The sequence below is a fragment of the Mustela erminea genome, chromosome 3, assembly GCF_009829155.1.
Source record: "Mustela erminea isolate mMusErm1 chromosome 3, mMusErm1.Pri, whole genome shotgun sequence".
In the NCBI taxonomy this organism is placed as follows: Eukaryota; Metazoa; Chordata; class Mammalia; order Carnivora; family Mustelidae; genus Mustela; species Mustela erminea.
The window spans coordinates 135,401,852-135,421,350 of record NC_045616.1 but is presented as its reverse complement, the minus strand read 5'-3'; the positions used below and the strand labels follow the sequence as shown (position 1 = coordinate 135,421,350).

General features: G+C 34.4%; 1 protein-coding gene across 5 annotated transcripts in view; it reads left to right on the top strand.

The window, feature by feature from the left end:
* Positions 1–19,499, top strand: part of NIPBL (NIPBL cohesin loading factor) — a 204,285-nt gene that overhangs the window by 125,111 nt on the left and 59,675 nt on the right. For all 5 annotated transcript variants that reach the window (XM_032337586.1, XM_032337587.1, XM_032337584.1 and 2 more), the window contains 7 exons: positions 4,945–5,127; positions 9,489–9,686; positions 9,937–10,008; positions 10,097–10,186; positions 12,304–12,407; positions 15,287–15,373; positions 18,548–18,779. In XM_032337586.1, coding sequence (XP_032193477.1) covers positions 4,945–5,127; positions 9,489–9,686; positions 9,937–10,008; positions 10,097–10,186; positions 12,304–12,407; positions 15,287–15,373; positions 18,548–18,779 — 966 coding nt within the window. The remainder of the gene's footprint in view (positions 1–4,944; positions 5,128–9,488; positions 9,687–9,936; positions 10,009–10,096; positions 10,187–12,303; positions 12,408–15,286; positions 15,374–18,547; positions 18,780–19,499) is intronic.

The following is a 19,499-nucleotide window of genomic DNA, read 5'->3' as shown; positions in this document are numbered from 1 at the left end:
CTATTTCCTGACTCTTCTCTTCTAGAGGAGGTAGTCTGCCTGATGCTCTCCTCCCTTAAATTTAGACTTCATCCTCAGTTACAAACAGATCCTCCCTTCTTATTACCCTAACGAGTATTAACTCTGGTAGAAATCTCTGTGTTCACTTCCCTCATTTTCACTCAGTGAAGGAATCTTTGTACTAAAAAGTACAGTCTAACTTCTCCTAGTTTGCTATTTCTCCTTCCAAGTACAGCTGATACTTGGAACAACTTGAAGTCTAGGGGCACTCACCCCCCAACACAGTCAGAAATCCATATATAACTCTTGACTCCTCTCAAATTTACTGATAGCCTAAAGTTGACCAAGAAGCCCTAAAAATAATACAAAGTTGACTAATACATATTTTGTATATTACATATATACTATACCCTTACAATGAAGTAAGCTAGAGGGAAAAAAAAAAAACGTTATTAAGAAAATCATAAGGAGGGGCGCTTGGGTGGCTCAGTAGGTTGAGCCTCTGCCTTTTGCTCAGGTCATGATCTCAGGGTCCTGGGATCAACCCCTGCATTGGGCTCACTTCTCCGTGGAGAGCCTGCTCCCCACCCCACCCCCCGCCTGCCTCTCTGCCTACTTGTGATCTCTCTCTGTCAAATTATATAAAATCTTTAAAAAAAAAAAAAAGGCATAGAAATGGACCCATGCATTTCAAACTGAGGATTTGCCACAGGTTTCCTCTTTACCCATACATAGTACTGCCATCAGGCTATAACCTTGAAGTCCTCGTGAAAGGAACATTCAGTGTCCTAGTCTCATAGTTGAACCACTTTTTTTTTTTTTTCCTAGTTTCTCTTCAGGTGCTGCTTTTTGTTTCTACCTCCCAACTGTTACCATATTTCAGGGCTATATAATCTGCAATTTATGCTCCTTGAATTTACTTCTTCTTAACAGTGATTTCAAATAAAGACGTAGGCTTGCATTTAGGAACCATTTCCACCAAAAAATATGTATCTTCAAACCATATTAACCCATTTAGGGTCACAAGATGGGCCGATTGACAACATACACAACTAAATTTTTATTTTCTTTTGCCTCTCATTAAATTTAAAGATCCATTTGATGCTACTACCCTGTAATTGGTATAGGTTGTTCTAAGAATTGTCACTGAATTACATTATACCTAAGATGTTTTTTATGACTTACATAATTGGCAAGTTTATGTGAGTTTCATGGTTTCTGAATATGACTGGTTTCCACTGTCTGAATCTTCAGTCCTAAAGAGTTCATTAATTGAGATGGTTTATTTTAATCTTGGTGTGGTTTTTCACTTAAAAAAAAATACACATTGTCAGTTATCAGATTAGTGACTCTGAGATTTAGTAGTTCCAGTTTTAGTAATCTGTTCCATGTGCTAATATGAGTGATTTATAGTTGAAATCCAAGATTACGAAAATGTAACACATCTAGAAGTAAATGTATTCTTCTAGCTTTAGGACGGCTAGGAGATAGAGGTGCGTCTATCTATATATCTACAAAAGCTGAAAGTGTAGTACTTCAAAAAATTCATGACTAAATGACATTATCCCCTCAAGCCAGTAACTTAAAATTTATGGTAATTCAAACACACGATTTAAAGAATAAAGTAATTGGGATGGGAGAAATGAGGTGAGAAAGATAATCATAAAGTACTAGCATTCTGAAGTTTTTAAGAAAAAATAACTCCACGAACAACAATAATTTATAAAATCATTGTGATGAGAAGTAGACATTATTTTTGCATTTAGAAGATTATTTCCTAATTCAGGGAAAAGAATATAATCAAATACGTCATAAGCATCATTTGAATTACTCACTGTTTATTCAGATCTGTTGAGGCTGAGTCAGTTATTCAGTCCTTGGTAATGTATTAAATATGCTGATTGTGAGTACAGGAAAGTCAAATATTTTCTCTTAACCTTTGTAATCAAGGACCTGGCTGAATCAATTTGTAAAGTGTTTTACTAAAAGGAAGAAAGGATGTTTAATTCAGAAAATGCATAAACCTGTGGAGTAAGTATTTCTATTCGAAATGAAACAGGGTTTACTTTTGGAAGATGGTACATTGAAAGATTTACCCATTACTGGATTTTTTTTTCTTAAGTTGGATTATCTTCAGAAATGAAACATTTGGTCTTTGAATTATGTTGCTATAACTTTGAGAGTTATACAGATGTAAAAATCATCTACAGAATACAAAAGCTCTTAAATTAGATAGCATTCTTCTTAATTTAGGGAATAAGAGACAGTAAATTACAGGGAATAAACTTAGATGCCTGCTCTATCAAATATATGACATAAGTTTTCTATGTCTGGCTATTGTAAGGATTTTTTTTTTTTTTTTTTTTTTTTTTTTTAAGAGAAAGACGAGAGCAGACTCCTTGCTCTGGGGATCTGATAAACCATTGTAAAGAGAGTACAAGCATCAGTACATATATTGACCCTTCATTGTTTTTGTATATTTATCTGCAGGATAATTTTAATTCTAGGATATTATTATCAGGTTGGTGTATGCCTCTGAGAATGGGAATTTAGTCTAAGCAGAACATAATCAGGGAAATTTGTTTTTAAAAAATTTCATGATGGACTAAAGGCCAAATACTTTGGGCTGCCTATAAATACCCAAAACATTTTAGGTAGTACGAAAAAGAAAGCATTCCCATTTTTTAAAATTTGAGAAACGTCTTCATTTGCCTATAAAATATAGCAACTCAGAAACTATACGGGGAGCATACTTCTAAGTGATCATAGGAAATTATGAAAGGTAATCAAAAAGCATTTAATGACCATTAATATATACATACTTAATATTATAGGTCATTAGGGGCACCTGGGTGGCTCAGTCGTTGGACGTCTGCCTTCGGCTTGGGCCGTGATCCCAAGGTCCTGGGATCAAGCCCCGCATCTAGCTCTCTGCTCGGCGGCAAGCCTGCTTTGCTTCTTCCTCTTCCACTCCCCCTGCTTGTGTTCCGTCTCTCACTGTGTCTCTCTCTCTGTCAAATAAATAAATCTTTAAAAAAAAAATTTTTTTAATATTATAGGTCATCTGGAAAGGGGAAGATAAATACTAGAAAACATAATCCTTCATTCAAAAAAAAAAAAAAACCCACACACATTTAATTATAAGTGTTCAAGACATTGAGGAACGTGTTGTTGTTGATGTTGTTGTTGTTGTTGCTGCTGCTAGAGAAAGGGAGGGGCATAGGGAGAGAGAGAATCCCAAGCAGGCTCCACAATTAGTGTGGAGCCCATTGCAGGGCTCAATCTCAGGACCCTGAGATCATGACCTGATTCTAAATCAAGAGTCGGATGCTTAGCCAACAGAGACATCCAGGCACCCCAAGACATTAAGGACTTTTAAATGAGATGCATAGTGTGTTTACCTTCGGGCTGAGGACAATCCAAAGCTAAAGTTGGTTTCTTTTACCTGTATTAATATTCTAAAAAGTGTACCTCACTATAAAATACAGTTGAATTAAGAAAGCCAGCACAAAGTAGTGTCGCATGATTTGAAAGTGACATAGATAAGTATACTCAACATTAGTATGTCAGGATTCTCAGCAATGAAGTCTTTGGAATATTACCAGTCACAAGTATTACATCTTTGTTAGGTGAAATTTTTGCTGTATGTGTCCTTAGAAGTATAAAAGACTAAAAGTTAACTGAAATAACTCCTTCATGATGTTGAATAAAAGTTGCACAAAGAATAAAAAGGGATTATTCTTCCATCAAGATTAATAATTTATGTTTTATATTCTTAAATTATTGGGATTGTGTATTGATACTTTGAAATTGTCTTAATCAGTACCCACTCATTTTGTCATGATTTACTTCATCCTTCACGTTAAGTATTATTATCATTTGAATGTTGTAGTGGAAGGTTGCTTATAGTTACTAATATTCCCTGCTGTACACCACTAAGATACTCTTTGCTCCCAATTTCTAAAATTTAGCAGGTAAGGCATCATTTTTAATACTTCCACTCAAAGATTTACAAGGGTAAGTAATTTAAAATTGTCATCTTTCATAGTCGTCAAGGACAAATTATCCTGAATGGATAGCTTTTGCTACCTCTTCATTTTTAAGCTCTCAGTAAGATGTTAAGAATTTATTTATTTTACGACAGCTGTTATTTGTGTATGTGTGTAGGATTAAATAATAAATGTTATGTTAATGTTACTATGTTGATACATTTTTTATCCTGTCTTAGTCTTTCATGGAAAAATACAAATTTTATTTCATAACAGACTTGAATTTACTATTTTGGTTATAGACACTTACATTTTAATATGTTTTTATTTATACTGCCTTTCATGTTTTTATTTTCTTCAGTTTAATGTATATATTGGTTTATCTCTTCGAGGAAATTTTTTGTATTACTAAAGGCATTACTATACTTCTCAAATAGATGAATGATAGGTAAAAGCATATAAAACTCTTGTCCCAGCCACAGTTCACGAGCGTAGAGGAAGAGAAGGGTATATAAGTGTCTTCCAACTCTTCATATTTGCACTGAGAGAAGTATACTTTCAGACTAAGTGATCCAGCCCTCTGTAAAATAAATTTGGGTGCTACCAAGAATGCGAGATGAATCCCTTACTACATATGGACTGAGTAATGCCAGTGAATCTCTTGTTTTAGAAAGTTTTTAGTCTATACAGACACATGAAGGCATTGTGTCAAAAATTGATGAGGTAACTAGCCTTTTTATGTTTTTTAAGTTATTACATAATGATATATGTATAAAAAATACATTACCAGTTTGGGGTGAAGCCTATTAGAGTTTTAAATATGTGTTTTATCAAAATACAAAGCTGGCTTAGAAAACTTATATAAATACTAGTATTTCATTTTTATTGTGCTAATTAAGTTAAAAATTCCCTTTTATCTTCAGATTTAAATTATTTTCTTACCTTTCATTAATAGGTAGTATAGATCAATCAGTGTTAAAAGAATTACCCCCTGAACTTCTGGCAGAAATTGAATCCACCATGCCACTTTGTGAACGTGTGAAAATGAATAAACGCAAGCGTAGCACAGTTAATGAAAAGCCAAAATATGCTGAAATCAGTTCAGATGAAGATAATGATAGTGATGAAGCTTTTGAATGTAAGTATCACATAACTTTATTATTACTTTAGAATTAAGCAGATTGATGTGTTTGTCTCATTCATAATTTGGGGGGTTAGGAAGAGGACAGTGATCTTAATTCATAAAAACATAGTATAGCAAGCTTTTTTTCTTTATACTTAAAAAAATGCAGAAGATGAGATCAGTTGGCACCAAGAAAAAAAATTTAATGAGCTATTATTAGTGTCAAATAACACAGGTATGTGTCTATATTTAGCAAACATTTATTGAGCTCCTACTAGATATGCTAGGCACTGAGAATAAAAATACAAATAAGATATGGCCCCTGTCTTTGAAAAGCCTTCAGTCTAATGGGGGAAATATGTAAACAGTTGTAGCAGTGAGAAAAGGACAGTGATAATAAGTAAATCCAGGGTGCTATGGGAGCACATTGGATTGGCATCAGAATTATACTTGGGGGTTCAGGGAATGCTTACTGGAAGAGGTGACACTTGAGTTGAGTCTTGAAGGACACATAGGAGATAGCCAGGTAAAGAAATACTTAAAACCATACTATCACTAAATTATGAATGGATTAGCCACATTGCCAGTTATCTGTGTGGTTTGGACCTGGCTTCTCCTTTTTGCCCAGCTGTGTCCTGGAATTCCTCCCTTGTTTCACTGTTTTCCAGAGCTGGCTTCTTCACTACACAGCTACCTCTCTACAACACTGTGATCACCTGTCTTTGCACTAGACTTGCTATACCTCGCCTGTCTTCCTACTGGTCCACTGAAAAAGTTCTTCTCTTTTATCCCTATCTTCCTTCTTCTGGAGCAAGAGAATTGAGCCTAGCCAAGAGGGGTCAGCAACCTTGTTTGACTTAAACGACATTCAGTGGAAACAGACTATGGGAGATCTTCACTTGTGTGCCAACTGACTTAGTCATTATGACCAAAAGAAGTGGGAAGACAACCAGTGTGTTCTACCTTTTCCACCTAGTTTCCGTAGATAGAGGTGTGACAAGCAAGGGCAGGAAGGACAGATGCATGCTGCCAATTTTAAATGTATATTGCTGATGGAAATCCTTTACCTCCTCCAAAGTTTTCAATGTTCATTTATTCTGATCTTCTTTAAATTGTGAGCTCTTGAGCTATGAGGAGTAGACTATGAATACTGAACAAATATGAACAAAGTTTTAAAATTGAAATAAAATATATAGCAAAGTTAATCTGACATTTAATTATATGTATAATTGTCATAACTTGTTATTATCATGAGATGTATTTACATGCAATATATTTTAATGGCTAAAGTTAATACTCTTTTATTATAATCAAACATTTTGGTCATATGGGAACATATGCTCTGGAAAGGGAGAGAAGAAAGGAGATCTGGTGGCCCTGAAACTCATTCCCCTTTATATATACATGCCTCTCCTTCACTCCTCCTCCTCCCCCATCCCCCAAACATCACCCATTTCTAAAGGGAATAGTTAAGGAGTTCCTTAATTGCAGATTGATTTCAAATCACACTTCAACTCCATTTAACTGAGAGTGGCTCTCTGCATTGCTAAACTGATGAGAATTTTGAAGCTACCTTACAGTTCAGTAGAAAGGATAGCATAATCAGAAATTCCCACCAAGTTTAAAACAGGGGAGAGAGCCAGCCACACATGCCTTATGTTTGTCTTCAATGCAGTCACTATTCTTTTCCTTGCCATTATGAGAGCTGTTGTTTCATTTTATGGGACCACATAGTGTCATCTTAAAGCCATGGATCCTGTTACAGCTATTCCCAAATACGTTGAAAGCGGATATTAATTAGAGAACCTCAGCTTCAACCTGATAGGTGCAAGAAGTTTCTCTGGATTTTTCAAGAGACCTCAGAGTAGCTTCCAGTTTTTCTAAGTTTATTTCTATACAAGTAACTAGAGAAAAAGTGACTCTGGAGACACTGGAGAGATGAAATAATTTCAGTTGGTTGTTGACAGAAACAACCACATTGTCATTATACCATGACAAAAACAATGTAGTGAAAATATAGTGAAGTACAAAATGTAGAAGTATTATGAGAACATAAGCACAAACCTTATGCTGCTTTCAGAGACTTTTTGAAACTTAAGGTTTTGCTGCAGTTTAATCAAATCGGTTTCCTAAAAATCTTAAACTAGGGCAATTGTTTTGTTGAAGAATGGGAGAAGGGTTGAGGGATAACTTTGAAAGTCAGGCCACATAGATCTGGGTAGCCATAACGTAAATACAACATCATTGGGTTGCTGGAGAAAGGAAGGAAGATGTAAGCTAAGGAACGATGTTGATAAAATTTAGAAAGGAAAAGTGGAAAACACTGAAGGCATATTTTACCTACCTGTCTGCTGAGCTCCTCCCCTAGTTCTTTAGGGCTATGAGGGCAATAAAGAACAAACTAGTAACAGTGAATTGGGATCCTGAGAGCCTTATTACAAACACACTGTATCATAGAAATTGGGTGGGTTTTTTTTTAATTTGCCATCCTATTTTTATCCAAATTTCCTAAAGCTTAATGAATGTGAAATAAAAATCTTGAAGGCCTCTAAAATTTTTCACAAATACAGTATATTGTAAGTTCTTGCTAACAATTGTAAGATTTTTTTCAAGTGTTTCTAATCAAAGAATTAAATGCTTGAAATGGATTTCTTCTGAAATTAGAATTCAGAAGGACTAAGTCATATTTGAGGTCACAGAATACTACTTTCTGCACATTTCTGAAGAAGCTTATTAGTTGTTTTTCCTCATATCTGGTAGGTATTTTAGTACTTGTTGAAAAAAATATTTAGTGAATGCTACATAAATTACCTGTTTCTCTGATACACACATGCATGCACACACACAGACACACCTTATATTAGTTTATAAGGCAGCCTCTCACAGAATGTACTGGGGCATACACTAATTGTAAAGGGGGGGTCCTTCATCCTCATATGTCAAATTTATGCACAGTTACAAAGAAAATCATTGAAGATTTAAATATATGCACTCATGTTTGTCTTTTTACGAACTATCTTGCTATGCCAATCCTATGACCAAAAAGAAGAGGAAACAAATTTATCTTTCTCTACTATGCTGTCAGTAGATTGGACAGTAGGGTCCAAAACCAGAAACCAAACTAGATTCTTGAATAGGTATAGCTAAGGCAGCATGTAACGGTAGTATTAGCCAAAGTACAGACATTGCTTATGCACACCTAAAGGCACCAACACAAGCATAGATAGAGAGCATTGGCCAGAGGGTTGGCATCCTTAAATTTTAGGATTTAAGGGGACTTAAGTAAGAGTTTTGTCTTAAGTATTTGGGTATTGATCATAGTTGGGAATTCAAAATACAAGCCAGTTCAAAGAAAGCAAGAGAGTCAGACTTAGTTCAGCAGACTAGAAAGTATTTCATTGTCACCAACAAGTGGTCAAAACAACAGGATGCCTAGATAATGGGACACATTAGTTCTCTATCTTAGTTTTAAGTTGATGTTGCTACATCCTAGAGCAGGTATGGTAAATATTTGTCACTTGTACTGCCCTCCAGCTCTCACAGGACAGACATTTCTATTGAGTCTTTCTTGCTGAAATATGATGCTTTCTCAGGGAAATACAAAGCTCTAGGCAGCTATTACCAGTTGATCAGAGTTGATGTGTCAGATGAAATCTGTTTGCCAGTTCTTCCTAGAATTTCCTGTCATTACTGGTGTTTTTAATGGAATGCTTAGACCCTTGGAAGGTTGGGGAAGGGACTGAAGGTAACATATATAAATATGTTCATGAAGCATGTATATGCTTAAAAGCTTTTCTCCTTGGGTTTAAGCAAGTACATTGTTGGAGAACCGAATTCAGTATATGAGTATTTACAACTGTACAGATTTATTCTATCTCTGTAGGTCTGTGATTTTAGATTATCAGAGTCTATTGAATTTATACCCAAGTTTTGGGCTTAATTTGGCTTTTCATTGTTGGTATACATGGTTACTCCATATGCTATAGCACTTTCTCAAAGGTTTACTTTTCCTCCAAACCCTGCTCCCTATCAATAATCCAAATGCTTTAAAGTGTTTCTGTTTTTCATCCAAATCCTAGATTAAAGATTGTTTTACATGCCTTAATTAAACCTGATGGTTAGATATTATCTTTACCAACTCACTGAATACCTTCCAAATTCATGTAGAAATCTTTTTAAATCTAAAATAATATGATAATGCTAAAATAAGTGATACCATTTCTATACCATAATTAATGTGTCTGATTAAATACAACGGCTCAGTTTTTTAGACCCACACAATGATTTTCCTTCCCCTCATGTGGTTCATTTGTGAAATACAAGTTTTAGGTCTTTTTAAATGAGGTAAATTATTTGTCATGGGGATTTGCTTCTAGCCTCTAGGAAACGACATAAAAAAGATGATGATAAAGCTTGGGAATATGAAGAGCGTGACAGAAGAAGCTCTGGGGATCATAGGAGAAGTGGCCACTCTCATGAAGGAAGAAGGAGTTCGGGTGGTGGTCGTTACCGAAACCGAAGCCCATCAGATTCTGACATGGAAGATTATTCTCCTCCTCCCAGCCTTAGTGAGGGTAATTCATCAGTGTCAACAGATTTCTTACATAAGCTGCTTTAAATTTAGGTCTTTAACTTTGAAGAATATTTGATACCTTTTTATGAGTTAATTAACCACTCCTAATTGTTAAGACAGAAGTATATATTTAGTTTGGAATGGTAGTGGTTATTGTTTAAGAATTTAAAGTTCTGGAGGAAACTAGAAGCAAAAATGGAAATATTTTAAATTGTCATTCCTGTATTTCAATATTCCTTTGTTTATTTTAGTTGCCAGAAAAATGAAGAAAAAAGAAAAACAGAAGAAGAGGAAAGCTTATGAGCCAAAACTAACACCTGAAGGTAACTTTTTAGTTTGTCTTTTTTCATAGTCTTCAGCTTCAGTTTTCTACATGTAATGTGATAAGCTCTTATTTTTTCTTTCTTATAGAAATGATGGATTCTTCAACTTTTAAAAGATTCACAGCCTCAATAGAAAATATTTTGGATAATTTAGAAGATATGGATTTTACTGCATTTGGTAAAATCATTTTAAGATATATTTATTTACCTCTAAATACAGTGTCCGCTTTAAATATATTTATTTACCTATGTGTCTATGTTTCTGCCAGTTCTCTAGTGCAGATAGAGGCATTGTCTGTGCTCTGAAGAAACTTAAAATCTAGTTGTAGAGTCAAGTGCAGTCTATGTTTTTTTGTTTTCTTTTCTTTTGTTTTGAAGATTATTTATTTATTTATTTATTTGAGAGAAAGAGAGACAGACTCCCCACTGAGCAGGGAGCCTAATGTGGGACTCGATCCCAGGACCCTGGGATTATGACCTCAACCAAAGGCAGGCACTTAATTGACTGAGCCACCCGGGCTCCCCCCAAGTGAAGTCTGTATTATTAAGAAATTGAAAACTTTAGTGTAATAATCAAGTATTATTGATACTGTCTTTGGAATCCTGAGAATGCAGCTACCAAAGTAGGTGATAATAATTTATTTTATTTTATTAACATATAATGTATTATTTGTTTCAGGGGTACAGGTCTGTGAATCATCAGTCTTACACAATTCACAGCACTCACCATAGCACATACCCTCCCCAGTGTATGACAGTAGTAAAAGAAACCTTTTTTAGATGAGACATGAGTAGGTGCTAGATAAGGAGAATACTAATATGACCAAGGATGCAGAAATAGGAACCTATTCATCTGCTCATTTATTCTTACAGCCAATATTTATTGAGTACTTACTCTTTGTCAGCAATATTTTAAGTGCTAGAGATGCAAAGGTAAATACCCTAGCCACTGGCTTTAAGTAATACAGAATCTAATATGGAAAACAAAACCAATTAGAATATAGTAGGATTAATATATTCATATATTTCTTTTATGATAATATGTAAAGATCATAACTTTAAATAAAGAAATGTGGGACGCCTGGGTGGCTCAGTTGGTTAAGCAGCTGCCTTCGGCTCAGGTCATGATCCCAGCGTCCTGGGATCGAGTCCCACATCAGGCTCCTTGCTCCGCAGGGAGCCTGCTTCTCCCTCTGACTCTGCCTTCCACTCTGTCTGCCTGTGCTCGCTCTCGCTCGCTCTCTCTCTGACAAATAAATAAATAAAATCTTTAAAAAAAAAAAATGGGGATAACTTATAAAAAAATAAAGAAAGAAAGAAAGAAAGAAATGTAACACTGCTTACAGTATTTAGAGCTACTCAACAATTCCGTACCACCTGTAGCTGGTATAAACACTAGTGCCTAATTTATACAAAAGCCATATAATATACAATGATTCTTATAGGAGTCCACCTATTTGAAAATGTCTTAAAAGGTATATTGCCCTTTATATTATATTAACCTTTATTTTAAAAGTATTTGTTTTGGGAAAGTTACTTGCCTAAGTATCATTAATGCATGTCTCCATTATTTGGCATACCAATTGTGTGCTGAGAAACCGTCTTCCATGTCATCTAAGGTCCCAACAGGAGGACAGATGGCAGTCTCAAATTAGGATAATTTGAGTGGGACTTACTTACAAAGACACCAGTTACAGAGTTGGGGACAGAATAGTACCAGAATCTAGGATTAACAGCCATGGAATTATTACCATCCCTACTCCAAAAGGAACAAGGGTAAATATAAGTTACCAGAACTCAATTCTGTAGGGAAAATAATGTCATAGACTTACTTGGAAAAAAAAGCACTAACCTTTTGGTCAGAGAACATGGGCAGCCTGAGACCTTACAAGGAAGGAGTCAGAGATATAAATACCCTGACCTCACTCTCCTCTTTGATCTTCTGACAGGGCACCCCACTAGCTGAACCCAAACAGAAGCTGGAGGGGATAGGAGACTATTGATGTAGTCCATACAGGTCAGCCTTCTAGGGCAGAGAGCTTGGCTGAGAAGGGTCAACAGTATATCTAGAGTAGTAAAGATAAGAGATCTAACTCCTCCTCCCATCTTCATCAAAATCCCATTTTAATCCCTGTCCTTTCATTCAGGGTTTCCTTCAGGTTTACATAGGCCTCTTAGGTTGTTATTTGTTTAGTTTGTTTGTTTTTGTTTGTGTGTCCCTAGATTTTATTTAAAAATTAAGCTTACTGTTTTAAGCTATTTATTGTACCTAAACTATCTGGTTTGATTTTTCAGGTGATGATGATGAAATTCCTCAGGAACTTCTTTTAGGAAAACATCAGCTTAATGAACTCGGCAGTGAATCTGCTAAAATTAAAGCAATGGGTATAATGGATAAGGTATCTCACTAAAGAAAAATTTTTATATTTACTATGTACGGTATAATGTTTGAAATTAAAGTTTTCACGATAAATTACAAAGATTGCATAAATAATAATGAAAACAATTTATGGTTGCCTTCTGAGAGTCTAAATTAATTATTTTTTATTTAAAAACAAGACTCAAGTATTCTGTAAATTATTCTAAAGAAAATCATATCCCATTGAAAGTAGCATGGGCCTGGATTTTTTTTTCCACTGTTTTTATTTTTCATTGTCTCAGGTATTTATATTATTTAAATGTAAAAATACACTAAAAAATTTTTTTGGCATTTGCTTTAGTCTTTAAGAGTGGTGAAAGTAAAGCTACAGTCTCAACACATAGTAAATACATTGTAGTAAATACATAGCCTCGTTACTATAGGCTTTATAGTAATTTTTGTGAGTTGACTTTCTTGTGAGCTCTCTGTTGCTGAATAGTCTCCTTCTATTCTAATGGAATGGCAGAGTATTTTTTCATTGATAATGACTTCTTATAGTGACAGCATCAAGGGATGGCTTCCTATAATCTTTATGAGCCACCATTTACTCCCTAAACTACTGTGTGATTGCTGTGCAAATACAGTTTCAAGATGAATCCTCCCTCCTCTTCTAAGCAGGGCAGGCTCCCTATTGTTTAGATTTAGCTACTCTAAGTCTCCTAATTTCCTATTCTATAATATGGAGGTAATGTGGTGTTCTTTAAGAATAAGTAGAATAATGAATCTAAGATTATTTACCTACAGTTTATTCTAAACATTTCTAAACTTATTTCATTTATTCAATTTTATAATTTTAAAGTAGACTAGAAAATATTTTGATGTTTTTACCAAGTTAGAACATATTTTTTGTTTATATATTGCCTGTATTCTAAGTAATAAATGTGCTATGAATTTTGATTTTTTATTGAGATATAATTGACATTATGCTAATATCATGTTAATCACATAACCAGTCGATATTTGTATATACAGCAAAATGATCACAACAGTAAATCTAGTTAACTAAATCCATTATCATACATGGTTATAATTTTTTTTCTGTGATGAGACCTTTTAAGTTCTACTCTCTTAGGAACTTTCAAACATGCAGGATAGTTTTAACTACAGTCACCATGCTATATATTACATCCTGAGGATTTATTTAATTTATAACAGGAAATTTGTACATTTTGACCATCTTCACCTACCTTAGCCCTTATCTCCAACCCCTGTGGCAACCACCCATCTGTTCTCTGTGTCTGTGTGTTTGGTTGATTGTTTTTTTGGTAGTGGTTTTAGACTCCACATGTTAGTGAGGTTATCTGGCATTTGTCTTTTTCTGACTTATCACACTTAGCATAATGCCCTCAAGGACTAATCATGTTGTCACAAATGGCAAGATTTCCTTTTTTATGGCAAGATATTTCATTGACATTGTGTGTGTGTGTGTGTGTGTGTGTCGATATCTACACACACACATTGTACTTTCTTTGTCCATTCATCCATCAGTGGATACTTTGGATGCTTTCATGTCTTGGCTGTTGTAAATAATCATGCAGTGAACATGGGAATGCATATATCTTTTTAAGTTAGTGTTTTCTTATCCTTCAAATATATTCCCAGAAGTGGAATTGATAGCTCTTATGGTGGTTCTATTTTTAGTTTTTTGAGAACCCGCCATACTGTTTTCCATAGTGGGTGCACCATTTTACATTCTCACCAACAGTGCACAAAGGTTTCCATGAATTTGATTTTTTAAGCCAGTTGTATCACATTGTTAACCAATCATTGATGTGCTGTTAGTTCACAGTGGTATGCAGTGAGGGATATATTGATTTATTTTTTATTTAGGAAAATGGCATCAGTTTTCTGAAATGACACTGCCAGTCTGAGCTTCTATTTCATAAATTCCATAATTGCATATAGCTAAAATGATTTCATTTTCACCAGGTGAATTTGCTGAGTATTTTCAAAATATGGAAAGTTTAGCAAAAGTCTGAGTATTTTAATCTGTTATGAAATTATCTAAAGTAGCATTTGGCGGAACATGTTTCTGTACTCTGGCAAAATGATCAAAATGTACTTAATGTCAGTTACTCTAGTGATCCTTCCATTTGACTCTTCTGGATGATTTGGTTGAGAGTCCTAGTTGCATGCTAGGAGTCTAAAAAGAGACCTGTTCAGTCAGAAGAGTATGAGTAACAGTTGCCTCCTTACAGAACCTTTAAATCGGCTACTAATATTTTAGGTAGAGAAAGCGTCCTTTCTAAAGAAATGAAATAGGAGATAATTTTTAAAATAAGAAAGATTTCTTCTGGGAAAAATGTTACTTTACACTTGTAACTTTTACCATTTACAGTTTTATGCTTTATTCATAATACCACCTTGAATTTTAAGACACCTGCTGAATAACACTGTAGTGTAGAAACCATATTATAATTAAATCAACAGATGAAAACTTAAGAGAGAGAGAGAGAGAGTGTGTGTGTGTGTATGTGTGTGTGTGTGTTCATATATGTGTGTGTGTTCATATGTGTGTTCAGTATCACTGCCACAAGTACAGGCAGCCAGGCATCAGAACAGACTAAATCTTGACTAGCTATATGGTAAGAGTTTAGTTAGTAGTGTGCATATGTGTCCATTCTGTGTTTACTTTTCTGTCTTTCAGAAATAAGTGATTAATTCTACATAATTCAGATTTAAGTAGAGTCTGGGAAAATTTTCTTTTTCCACTCTTTAAGCATGTGGTAATTTTGTATGTTCCATAGCCCAAAGGTGATAATTGTACAATATGTTTCTTGACTAATTTATCACTTTTACCAATGATTGATTTAAAAAAATAATATATATGTATATATGTAATATATGTTGCTGTTTTAGCTTTCTACTGACAAAACTGTGAAAGTCCTAAATATCTTGGAGAAGAATATTCAAGATGGGTCAAAGCTTTCCACTTTGTTAAATCATGTAAGTACAAAATCTGTATTGTTAATTTTACCTTTGCTATGGTTAAGATACAGGTCTTTCTCAAAAGAACTCTGATTTACAGAGGAAATCTCAAATGTCATTTATTTGAGCTTTTTACATTCATTAGTAATGCTACTAAATTATATTTTAAGGAATTCAGAATTACAATGTTGATTCACAGCTTTGACATAAACAGACAACAGATGTAAATTCATTTCACTTTACAGGACTGTTCTTTAATTTTACATTATGCTCTTCCTTGTGTTTGATTGTATTTAAAAAATTTTTTCACTTATGAAATGATAGTAGTTCTTTTTCTTGACCTCCCTGGAGAATTAAAGAGAAACCTTATACTGCTTTCCTGATGTATCCTAAAACAGTAATCCTTACATACCTTTTCTTTCTTTCTTTCTTTCTTTTTTAAGGTTTTATTTATTTATTTATTTATTTATTTATGAGAGAGAGGGAGAGGGAGAGGGAGGGAACGCACGCACATGAATGGAATGGAGGGGCAGAGAGAGAGGGAGAAGCAGACTCCCTGCTGAGTAGTGAGCCTACCTTGGGGCTTGATCCCCAGATACTAAGATTATGACCTGAGCAGAAGGCAGACGCTTAACCAGTTGAGCCACCCAGGCACTCTTGTACCATTTTTATTCCTAGTTCAAATTATCATTGAAAGGATTAAATAAATTAATTAATGTAAAGTGCTTAACAGTGTCTCCACATATTAAGTTCTCAATAAATGTTAACAGCAACTGTTAATATATTTGAGTACCTTTATGTCAAACAGCAACATAATGTAATGGTTTATATACTGATCAAAGTAAGTTGCCTGGAATCTACCTTCTTAGAATTGTAGCAGACTTTCAAAATCACGTGTATGTTCAAATTGATCCTGATAGCTCTACCATTATTGAATGCAAACATTAATATGTATAGACATTTAATATGAGTTAAGAATTTGGGAAAGTATTAAGTTGCTGAATTTTCCTTATTGCATAAAATTTCCAAAACACAAACTCAAAAACGTCCATATTCTCATCTAGCAATAACCACTATTAACACTTTTGATATATTTTTCCATTATCATATTTGCATATATATATATTTAGTGTATCCACTGGATCTTATGAGAGAAATGTTCTTGAGTTTGCCCAGGCCACAGGATTGCTAAGTGATCTACGTGGAATAAGAAATGTAGAAAAAGGGGCGCCTGGGTGGCTCAGTGGGTTAAAGCCTCTGCCTTTGGCTCAGGTCATGATCCCAGAGTCCTGGGATCGAGCCCCGAGTCGTGTCAGGCTCTCTGCTCTGCAGGGAGCCTGCTTACTCCCCTCTGTCTCTGCCTGCCTCTCTGCCTACTTGTGATCTCTGTCAAATAAATAAAATCTTAAAAAAAAAAAAAAAGAAAAAGAAATGTAGAAAAATAAACTCAGATGGTATTTCTGTGGTTTCTTAAATATGTCTATATTTTTCCAGTGCCCTTTTTAAACTAGTTCTTGAATCGGAAACAAAGGGCTTAGAGAAACCCATAGTGGCAATCTACTACATCCTTAGTCTACAAATTTTATTTGAAAGACTTGACAGGAAATTGTAATAGAGCTCAAGAATCTAGAGTTCTGGAGAGCTGGCTGACTCAGCCTTAATGAAATTATTCTAATTCCTGAAGACATAGCATTATTTAAAGTTTTTCATTCAATGACTCTTTCATACAGCAATTTTAATATTAAAGAAAAGCTACTTTATCATATTTTTTTGAATAGGTATGCAAGCAGTAAAATGGAAGAAAGCTTAGAGAGTTAGGAAAAAAGTAATTGAGTTTGTAGGCATTAGTGCCCTTCTCTGCTATACATATATTGTGCTTTTACTTGCTTCATTTCCCAGTGTATATGCTTTGCATAGCATGCATTTGAAAATATTCCTAGAGTTACTATTTCCTGGGGCCCCTGGGTGGCTCAGTGGGTTAAGCCTCTACCTTGGGCTTAAGTCATGATCTTGGGGTCCTGCATCAAGCCCCGCATCGGGCTCTCTGCTCAGCGGGGAGCCTGCTTCTCTCTCTCTCTCTCTCTCTCTCTCTCTCTCTCTGCCTGCTTGTGATCTCTGTCAAGTAAATAAATGGAATCTTCTTTAAAAAAAAAAAAAAAGTTACTATTCCCTAAGTAAACATGTGAGGGAAGGATTTTCATTCTCAAAAAATTAAAAGCATGCCTTCCGGGTGCCTGGGTGGCTCAGTCAGTTATAAGCATCTGCCTTCCGCTCAGGTCATGACCCCAGGGTCCTGAGATCAAGTCCCACATTGAGCTCCCTGCTCAGCAGATTTCTCCCTGTACCCCTTCCCCCTGCTCATGCTTGTTCTCTCTCTCTCTCTCAAATAAATAAATAAAATCTTTAAAAATAAAAATAAAAAAGTAAAAGCATTCCTTCCCATTTGTAATGTAAGTTGCCAGTGTATAAATTAAGATGCAATCTTCTGTCAGTTGTCGAATTATCCATTTTAGAAAATAAATTATGTTTTCAGTAGTCTGCATAATAACTACTTTTTAACCTCTGTTTCAAAAATACTGTTTCTGAAAAACAAATATGGGAATGATTGAGTGAATAACATTTTACTACTTTTTTTTTTTTACGTTTTACTACTTTCAAATGTAGCTCTACCATTCGTCATTTAAATTTTTACTTTGTTCTCAGCAACAGGCAGAATTTGCAAAGTTTTGACTATAGTGTTCATACTCCAAGCATAAAATTATTTATATACAATTATAGTTGTTAGCTAGAATCTTAGGTTTGGATAAAGTACATTGAAGATACTATAGTTTTGTTATTGGAGTGTCATCTAGTGGTGAAATCAGGAGATAGAGTGTGTTATGTTTGAAAACTTTGAAAGAAAAATCTTAAAGTAATATCAGTATTTGTACTTCATTCTTGATGTTCCTGAACATCCATGAACAAGCATCAGAACACCTGGCTGGCTCAGTAGAGTACTCAGTAGAGTATATGACTGTTGATCTCAGGCTCATGAGTTCAGGCACCACATTGGGTGTAGAGCTTACTTAAAAAAAAAAAAAAATGTACATACATTAAAACATTTACCATGAAAATCGAACATACCATAATTTCTTAATATTTCACCTATAAATGCATTTATTTCCATTTCATTAACAATGTGCTATCTTATAGAATAACGATACTGAAGATGAAGAAAGATTATGGAGAGACCTTATTATGGAGAGAGTTACAAAATCAGCAGATGCCTGTCTTACAACTATCAACATTATGACATCCCCTAATATGCCAAAAGCTGTATATATTGAGGATGTAATTGAAAGAGTTATACAATACACTAAATTTCATTTGCAGAATACACTTTATCCTCAGTATGATCCTGTTTACAGATTAGATCCTCATGGAGGTTAGTTTGCCTTTTTATATTAAAGTTTTGAGTATTATGTCAAAATTACCTGTTAAATAATGTTCTTATGTTGGGTCAGAATGCAGTAACTTAAAATAGCACAAAAATTACTAGATCATGAAGATGGTAATAAATATTGACTTTTGATTTGACTAGAGTATAGAACTTTTAGTTAATCCAGTACTTGTTCAGGTATAATTTCTTTAGCAAATATTTACATATAATGGAAGTAATTTCTACTGGTTAGGAAAATCCCAGATAATTTTAGCTTCTAGTTCTCTTTATCACTTCACCCTAATTTTATGCAGAATATTAGTTATTTACAAGGTGGATTGATTCAAGATGTTTAATCTTTCCCTCATTTATTACCTTTATAAATAAATGAACTGTGAAATAGTTAATGTGTACATTTAATGAGAGGGGGACACACTTGGTTTATAAATAATCTATAGTTAATTACTTATTTTTTAATAATTGCAAGTTAATTTAAAGGGAAGTAAATCTTACTCTTCCTGCATCAATGAGAAAAAAATAGAAATAAAGATACATATTTTACGAGAATTTTATAGCCTCTGGAATGTGCCATAGATTATCTGTTACAAGAATGATTACTTGCTATCTAAATATCCCTAGAGAATAATTTTCTGTTTCAATAAATAACCAGCTTTATTTGCCAGGTTATATTTTTATGTAGCACCCATCACCTTCCCAAAAATGTGT